Genomic DNA, 9,705 nt, shown 5'->3' with positions numbered 1-9,705 from the left:
AGTGGAACATTGTGCAACCTAACATGCCAATGTAGGACAGAAAACAGGGGTCCAAAGGCCTAATGTTGTTTGAATGAGTGGTTTATATTGAGTTCCACTGGGAGGAATGTCTCCTGATGAATCATTAATTCAGTACAGTGGATAACAACCTGGCTGTCATACACTATATGCACATCTTTGACACTAGGTACTTCTAGTAGGACAAGTTTGTGAATCAAGTTGAATGACACAAGATTTATTGATCAACTAACCTTTTAAAGTACCATAATTTACCTGTTTAAAGGTCTGTTGTTTACTGGCCCTCACTAAATGCTTGCTTCGAACCTCAAAATTCAAGGCCCAAAAAAAGAACCTCAAAATCCCTGACTTTGAGATGTTTGAAAGCCAGTTTAATGATTTTTTCTGTTTCCAGTTCTTATGTTACACCGTTTCCATCTTTTTTTTCAGTCAAGAATTATTAGAAAAAACAAAAATTAGTTCTATATTCAGTAGAGTTCACTAGAATTTTATAACTTCCACACAAATTCTCAGCGCACCGATTTATGCAACATTGATCAATATAGATAACTTATTCAACCAAGTTAATTTTTTCTTTGCATTAGCCATATGTAACATGTTTAATCTCTATTCCGTTGTTTTTAACAGGCGATCAATTTCCATCCAAATAAATTGAATGAAATAGAAATGTAAGCATTCATCTGCTAATTCCAAATGAAGATGCAGCTGCAAAACCAAATCCTATCGACTCCATTCATGTCCGATATCACTATGAAAAGAATCACACAAGAAGAAAATAAAGAAACTAGGGAAAAAAAAAATTTTGGGGGGGGGGGGAGATTTAGGTAAGCGCCTCTGTACCTGTTCCAATGCATGCGCTTAAAGGCACTGCCACTTGCATTGAGGAAGAAGAAAAGTGATATGGCAGGCAAAAGATAATGGAACAACAGAGTCAGAAGATGGGATCATGTTAAGTATAGACACTGACCTTCCATACATATTATATTCTCATAAATATGCAGAATCCAGAATTAAATAGACAGTAAAACAAAAAGACAAGATCTGGAAGGCATATAGGCAATCCCTTATTTTGCACCACGAACTACTATAACCTGTTTTAGTGGTTCAAGCAAAAGGATCCATCCACGAAGCTGCAGCAGTATGAAGCATCTTGGTACAACCAGTTTCCCAAATCTCTTTCCTAAAGTGAATTTCCATGAGCATGAACAGATGTCCATAGATAGAAGTAGATTACCCTGCTCGCTTTGTTTTATTCTCATTAGAAGACAGTAGAAATTGCAAGTTCACTCCACAACGACATTCACCAGTTCATATTCGATCAGTGACAAGTTGTTATCCTCCCTAACAGAGAAGTTTGCAGGCTCTGCAACTTCAACACGGCCCCACTTGTCCACAGCAAGTCTCATGGATCCTCTGTACATGTCAATTTTAGCATTGCGCAGGGTGACGGTTGAACCCTCTTTCATCATATCCACTGAACAAAAAAAAAAAACATTGAAGCATGCTATTTGTCAAGAGGATTTTTAATTGCCAATAAGAATTCTAAAAATTATGAGTACATAGCTTTGTTGAACCATACAATTTAAAACGACATCATATAAAAGTATTACAAAATCCTCATCATATAAGCTACCATTCATGGTCAAACAGACAAACTACTATTGATTGCCACACATGATTTAATAATAAAATAAGGACATCTGCAGTCATCATAATGGCATTTATGTTTTAGGGTGTAAAAATTGGGCGGGTGTGGATAGCGTCACGTGTAAAAAAATTTCCTCCTTATCATGCCAGCCCAGGCCCGTCTTAGACCAATTAGAAACAAAATGATTTTGCCTTAGGCTACAATATGACAACTGGTTATTGCTTCCACATCTTTTTATGCACCCCATCTTCTTTGTTCTTCTATTTCTTTAACTCTCTCACTTTTTAAGCCCCCTCCCCAACACAAACAGAGACAAAAAAAGGGAGGAAAAATAAACTCACTTCCTCACTCCTGGAATGAAATTCCCTAATGAAGAGGAAAGAAACAACTCTGAGCAATTTGGGTTATTAGTTCAAATGTGTTCACAAGGCGACAGATCCTAGATCTATATTCAAACACGAGCAGCCTTAGACCAAAGCAGCTAAACCAACCAGCAATTTGATCTTAAAACCTTTTATGCTCATTTTGTTTAAATAAAGACAAGAAAAGAATGAAAATCAAATTTTATAAGTAATCAAAAAAGTAAAATGTAAAATAATGGATTATTGCCCCAAAAATGAAAGGCATCTGCTGGAATCCAAAATATCTTGTACGAACTTCATCAATATCACAAATTAACAATTACCAAAAATATTTAATTAACCATGTTACCCACTTTCTCTTCAATTTCCTTCATCTTACCAGTGAAAACCTAAAACATAATCATTTCTTATAATCATTGAAATAAAAAATGTATAACAAATAATGGACATCAGCTTAGAGTCAGAAATCCATTATTGGTGCTTTCAGATGCACATAGGTGAAAAATAAAAACTTATGAAAGAAGAATTGACTAGGATAACACACACAAACACACAGAGATTTCATTCAAATTTTGACAGCAAACAACTTTCTTGCCTCAAAAAGGTTCCAAGGGAAACATCTAGCAGAAGGTGCCTTGTCTGAGTCATGAAGACGCAAGGATCCTTACTGGCACCAGACTTGGTGGCTTGGTGCAACACATGAAAACTTTCGGGTCATTTTTTCTCAGTTGCGAAGCTGAACACATTTTGACCCAAATGTCAAACACTGCATTTCTCAAATTTTTAAAGTTCTTTTCTTAAGTGCTAGCAATGAAACAGCATTTTGGTGCATTTAAGGTAAAATACATCTTGTTCTCAACTTTCAACATCCACTTCTCATTTTAAAACAAAATGCATCACTAAAGTTGTTGGCTCATGTCTGCATGGTAGACTGGTTACTGTTATCCTACTGCCAACTTGCCATTCCAAATTTTCGTCTGGTTATTTGGTCTACCTCTCAACTGTACATTCTGGAGCCTCTGCTTTTGAGATTTGAAGGTGTGACTAAGTTTTCAACATGGCCTATGATGCTTGGCTGCTGTAGTTCTAAAATCATAGATATTGACACAGAGTAGGGAAAAAAAAAAAAACTAGATTTAAGTACTCATGAATTTAATTTAAGGGCTTATCTACCACTTATGTGAGACTCATGGTTAAATATTTTTGTTAATTCTTCAATTGTCAATGAATTAAGCAATTTGATGCATTTCCTGATTTCGAAATGTGCCTTCCAATTAGTAATAAACACAGCGATTTGAAAACTATGCCATCTGAACGGATTACACTTTATTAACAACAAATTACTTTTTAATATACAAACATTAGCAATGCATTACTTTTATAGTAATATCACATACATTCAGTTCTTAAAAAATAGTCCATAAGAATGGCTGGGAACAACAAGCACCACAAGGAATAAATATACAATAACATGCCAAAGTAAGACTACAATAGGCAGGATCAAAAAATCAATTCAATGATATCCATACCTTGGTCATTCCTTGCAGTGAATATGATCATTCCTGTCTCATCACCCACCAAACATTCAGCAATTCGCATTTGACGAGGTTGAGGGCCATCAGCACGACCTTTCTGTAGCACCATCTTAGTGCTGACCACTTTCACAGTTAGAGTGTGCCCGCTTGTGCCTGGGCGAAGTTGGTCAACCTTGGTGAAGACTGGCTTCCTCAATCCTGGTTTTGCTTCTGCCATATCTTTCAACCTAAAAAACCCAAAATCAATTTACGAGGATGAAAATACTCACAAGACAAGAAACAAAAGAAAACTGGGAAAACGCACAACTTTTGGAAGTCAAGGAAAATTTATCAAAAGGAGCCATTTCTTTCAATTAACTTGATCATTTCTCAATTGCTTTGCTTTCACGATTTGTTTGACTTTCTTGAGCATGATCTTGAAGTCCTCAGAATTGAACGCATCATTGATCCTACCTCCAGTCCTAATTATAAGACATGCTTTTCATGGTCCTGAATATGTAAGGATTTTTTCCAAATATATCCTTCATTGGAAGTGCAATTTTTGAATTTATGTGTGTAGAAAGAGAGCCCCATACACCATTTAATGCCTTTGATTAAAGGTAATTTTTAAATGTTCTGGCAACTTTTTAAAAATCATGACCATCAACTTATTTTAACCACTTAATCTATATGATTAGGTTAAACGTATCCTATAAATAGGACGGGGAGCAGTGTAAAGAATGACAGAAGCAATTACGGAAACCAAAGACTTTCTTCCTAATGAATATTCATAGTGACGCATAGAGACATAAAACCATAGAACCGTGGACTTCGACACATACAGGACAGAGTCCTTGTACATTTTGGGGGCATTGTGCCGCATCATAAATGTATTATGCACAGGCATAACTCCTTTCTGGAAGTACCCATGCCGCATAGTTTATAGCACTTATGTCTATATTCTTCCTTTAGCCATTATTATGAACACTGATGACTTAGCAACTTAGGCATGAAGGTGATTTGCTATCCATGGCTACAGCTCCACCCCATGAGAGGCACATTGCCTTTAATCAGGTGCAGTAACTTGAGTGCCACACTTTATCTGTCGTCCTTGTTCCAGGGGTATGCCTTGGGTGTTCTATGCTTACAAGCCCTTAAAGTATAATAATAGTAATAAGATAAAATAGAAAATCGCAGAAGCCCAGTGTCCCAGCCCTAGAATAAGATTAAAACAGTTATTAATATTTTAAATGATTATTTAGGCCACGAGTTTTTAAGGGTTAATAACCCAGCACAAACCAAAGCCATTAGGGACCTCAGCCACACTATAGCACAAACGATCGCCAAACAGAAAAAACTGATTATCATAGATTGACCGTAGCCACACTATAATCATCCGTTAGATTAGCACCTTGCTTCACTCGGACGTATGCCTTTTTTTTCAGCACAAGCTAATGCTTGAAGCGGATCGAATCCGTATGTCAGTGGCACCGCCAAAAGGCTGTTGGCCTTTCTAACACCTGTCGCTTAAGGCATTTAATGTTAAAATCCAGCGCCCCATGGACGCTTCCACCCTTGACTATGAAATTACAAATAAGGAAAACACAACCAAGAGTAATGGAGTGAAGCTCATAATCAAACTCCCAACTAGCATACGGGGCCAAAATTTTTCATTTACCCACATCCCCTGGATAACTGGTAAAGCAACAAAGATTATCAAAAAGCCAAACTTCACAGCTTTTGTCGTTACACCAAAATTATTAAAGAATCACCTTTATTCTTTGCGATAAAACACAGAAAACATTTGGTATTCGAAATTCGTCCTCTAAACTTAAGCATGGACTAACGATTTCATACACGAACTAATGACTTCAGATATCAACGATTCAAAAGTATAAAAAGGACTTAAAAGACAAAAGATTTAAAATTGGGATAGAAGTCAACAAATGAAAGGAGAGAAGTTAAAAACCTCTCCGAGAAACAAAATATCGATATAAAGAAGACAATTGTGAAGTTTGCAAGCGAATGAGTGGGAATCTACAACCGCCAACAAGAAATCAAATTCTGAAACTCACCGTATGTTGCCGAGGTGGAATAATGTTCCCAAATCAAAGTGGAAGAGGAGATCTGAAAGTGAAAATGCAAGGCGAAGCCGCCGAGGTCGGCTTTTAAGGAGAGGAAAAAAAAAGGTAGTACCACTTTTCACGGGTACAACAGTAACCCGCTCCGAACCCGCATAAATCTCAGTGCCGTCAATATTTACAAATTATATTATCTCCCGTCTTTTTGATATAAGATTTTATTTAATTTTTATTTTGATCCTAAATATAAAACCCTAATTTATTTTATTTTTTATATTTATGTATTTTTTTTAAAGTAGTCCTTCTAATAATGGTAGTTTTAATCAATATACTTAATTAGTAAAGATATTTTAAGAAATACAACACTTATTTATTACAAATAACTAATTAACTTCTTTTTTAATCTCTTCAAATTAGTCAACTAGTTTTTATAATTATGACCGAAGATAATAACTTTTTTTAAAAAATAAACGTCACAAATTCACAACTTGATAAACATCTAAGAAAAAGGTGTTAAATCATTGGGAAGCTTTAATAAAAATAATACTACTATGTAAGATAAAAGAATAAAACAAGTAATTAAAAGTATTCAGTCTCACTTTTTTAATTTTTAAATCAGACTCTTTAAAAATTTTTCTTCATTGTCCTTCTCTCCTGCCAAGCAGAGTGGCCTTAATTTATTTATATCCTGTTTGATCCTAAATATAAATTAAGTTGGAAATATTAAATCTGTTATAAAATTTTAATAATTTTTAATATAATTTGTTAACCATATTAAATTGCAGTATATTAATTTTTATTCTTTTTTACTTTCCTAGTTAAATATAAATATATATAAAAAATATTTAATACCTTTTAAAACTATCAAATACTTGTAAAAAATATCAAGAAAACCTTTTGGAAGATGCTCTGTATATGGGAATGGAGGGAGCAAATATAGATAATGATTCTAACTACTTTTCTTAGAAAATTAATGCATAAAGAATTTCTTTAAGCATATGAAAATGACATGGATTAAGGAGGATTCAAGTCATGGGAATTTGAAGCTCAATTGATACTATCTCCCTCAAGACTTAAAATTTTAACGTGAAATTACAAATTCGAATATCGAATTTGTAAAAGAATGAGCAAATTCTTTGTAAGTTATGGTTAAAAAAAATAGGATTCAAGTCATCTTATAGTAAGCATGTATAGCAATCTCATCAATAGTAAAAGAATGAGCAAATTCTTTGTAATGATTTATATATTGGGCTTAATTTTCTATTTTTCTATTGGGTATTGGCATTCATATTGGTATTGAAGAGAACAACAAAGAGAGGAGGAGGAGGACCAGGGACCTAATAATGTGTTTAAAAAAGAACAATTGGGAAATTTAAAGTAGTAACAACGTGTTCCATACTCTTAGACTCTAATTGGCTGGTATGCTAAAAAGAAATGAGAATATCATCCTTATCCTGTCTTTAATTAAAGAGAGAAGTAATAGTTTAGTAATTTAAATCTTAACTCATTCATAACTCATTTTTTTAACCATAATCTTATGTTAATTCCTAAACTTTTGATTTTTTTTAGTGGACATTTTTTTTTATCTTTTAATATCGAGCATTTTCTCTTTGCCCCAATTTTCAGTTATGACCAATTTTGTTAAATAAAAAAAGGTAATAAAAAGATAGGATATTCTTATTCCATCCTGGTTTTGTCCCATTACAATTGAGACGGGACACATGATTAAATCATCTCAATTCTATCCCGTTTCATGAGCACTCATTAATTGGTTGGAATTTGTTTTAGGAAGGGGAGGAAGGAGATGAGAAATTATTTTTGGTTCGAAAAAATGGAGGAGAATGGAGGAAAAAAATTTGTTTTTTATTACTTCTCTCTAAATTTAGGGATTTTTTTGAAAGAGAGAGAAATATTATGTCTCACTCTAATTAAATTATTCACGTTAATTTTTAAACATTTTAAGTTTATCTTTTTCAGTAAAAATCTTTTTTTTTTAAAGTCTTTTAGCCAATATTCTCTTCAAATTCTAAGTTTATCTTTTTCAATGAAACTTCTAATGATGATATAATATTTTTATTCAATCATTTTTCTTAATATAATATGACAAGTATATATTTTTTATGATATGTATATATTTTATAGATATATAAATATTTTATATCATGTGAGATAACTTTTTTTATATTCATAAATTAGAAAATAATGATTCTGATATAAATATTGTAATGCAATAATAAAGAAATCTAAATTAAAAAAATAAAAACGTATTTATCAACTTATAATTAGTTCTCACTCCCTCGATGGAAAAAGAAACAACTCCCACCCTTTTTAATTACTTTCTAATTTCTTATACCTTTTTCAGTTTTCAATTTATTGATGATATATAGAGTACAACTTAGTGTAAATAAATGGGATGAAGAAGAGGTGTGTATTTGCCCCCTTAATCATCATTCACTAGCACCCTTAGAATTATTTATCAAAATTACAAGATTTCAAATATTTAGACCTCCGATCTTTGAAATAACATCTAGATAATAATTCAAACTAACAAGAAAATCTAAATCATCATCAATCTATTTCATTTAAGCAGGAAAAAAGACTACAGTAGAGAAAAGAAAAAAAAAAAAAAACAATTAGATTTCTATTTCTAATGGCAATGCAATACAAACGTATCATATCATTCAGAGTCTCAACCACAAGTTCTTATAATCAAAGAATCCTTATAATGAAAAAACCCGAACACATATAACAAGATGTGAAAATTAAAAGAAATACATAGTCAAACTAGAGTGAGACAAACGCAAACATGTCAACCTCGAATTTAAATTTATAACTTTATGATGTTAAATCCTCTTATTGATTAAGCTTGACTAATGCAAATCCAAGTTGTTCATCAAACCTTCTAAACGACCATAATTGCACCATATCATCCAACTTGAAATTATTACATTCGACAACATATTTCCAATTATGAGTCAAATTATAAGTAGTAGAACTTGTCATTGGCCACCTTTTCAAAATCAAGTCGAACTCTTGAAGATTTGGATCCAGCACTAATACATGTAGACCTTGAGGCTTCTCATTTATTGTTGAAATCTCTCTCAAAAACTCAGCTTCTTGTGGTTTGAGAAAATCCATGGCTTCCTTCAAGATCTTTTTTTCTGGAATTGAGAAGCGATTATTGTTTGAGCTCAAATCACTCTTACAAAGCTTCTTTTCTATAATCATTTTGATATCCTGGCCTCCCATATCTTCATCTATTTTTCTCTTCATCCTCCATGGCAGTCAGTAGTGCAGTAACAATGACTGAATCAAATTCATCAAAAGTGGAGGTCTTGATGAAGAGAAACTGTCATTAGAAATGTTTATGATGGATGTTGTTGGTTATAATTTGATTGTCTCCATTTTCTTCTTTTTTCTTTCTCCTCCCTTGTTGTTCCTCCTCTTTTCTTATCTACGAGCTCTTCTGAAATTTGATTCTTGCGAAAAGTACAAGAGAGGCATCCAAATCTTAGATTCTTCTATTTGATGCATCATCTATCTCTCTGAGTTGATGGCTTGCTTAGCGTTCTCTCCTTCCTTCAGGCCTTAATGAATTTTCTTTATGTAAAAAAAAGATGTGGAATAGAGCTAGTATAGAACTTGTCTAGTGGTATTATAACGAAAATTTTGGTATTATAAAGAAATCTTGGAGATGATATATTATTTAAATATGATGTTAGATGCGGATAGATATTGATTAAATAATAAAAAGAAATTAACTATTGATGATATAGGACATTGAAATTTTATTTTTTGTATTCATAAAAAATAGTTAGGTAATTTTATATTGGATATTTAACTGAATTACATATTATCTAAAAAAATAAATTACATCGGCAATTACACTATATATGAAAGTAAAATCATCAAGTGTCTTTCTTAAGGATAACTTGCAAAATAAAAAATGATGCTCCTTGAACGTTTCAAAATTAGAATTATAATTAACAACACGAGTTTTTTATCGAGTAAATAATATATTAAAAATCCACGTGTCTTTGACCAAAAAAAAAAGTCTATATGTTTTGATTTGATTGAAAACA

At 32.6% G+C, this 9,705-nt stretch overlaps 1 protein-coding gene across 1 annotated transcript; it reads right to left on the bottom strand.

Annotated features, from left to right (window-relative positions):
- Positions 1-897: 897 nt before the first annotated feature.
- Positions 898-5,710, bottom strand: LOC114756981 (uncharacterized protein At4g28440-like). The gene is made up of 3 exons (XM_028945972.1): positions 5,618-5,710; positions 3,558-3,790; positions 898-1,492 (listed from the first exon to the last, which is right to left on the bottom strand). Exons 2-3 carry the CDS (start codon positions 3,778-3,780, stop codon positions 1,302-1,304), a joined length of 414 nt encoding a protein of 137 aa, XP_028801805.1. The 5' UTR covers positions 3,781-3,790; positions 5,618-5,710; the 3' UTR covers positions 898-1,301.
- Positions 5,711-9,705: the final 3,995 nt, after the last annotated feature.

Source organism: Neltuma alba, unplaced genomic scaffold (genome assembly GCF_004799145.2).
Source record: "Neltuma alba isolate B1F8T4 unplaced genomic scaffold, ASM479914v2 tig00010556_pilon, whole genome shotgun sequence".
Taxonomy (NCBI): domain Eukaryota; kingdom Viridiplantae; phylum Streptophyta; class Magnoliopsida; order Fabales; family Fabaceae; genus Neltuma; species Neltuma alba.
The sequence above is the reverse complement of the archived record's forward strand: the minus strand, read 5'-3'. Positions and strand labels throughout refer to the sequence as shown.

What these genes read in the sequence shown, in the direction of transcription:
- LOC114756981 (XM_028945972.1), bottom strand. Translation starts at nt 3,780, where the DNA reads ATGGCAGAAGCAAAACCAGGATTGAGGAAGCCAGTCTTCACCAAGGTT. An exon ending in CACTGCAAGGAATGACCAAG is followed by an intron (nt 1,493 to 3,557) that starts GTATGGATATCA and finishes TTTTTTGTTCAG; the next exon opens with TGGATATGATGAAAGAGGGT.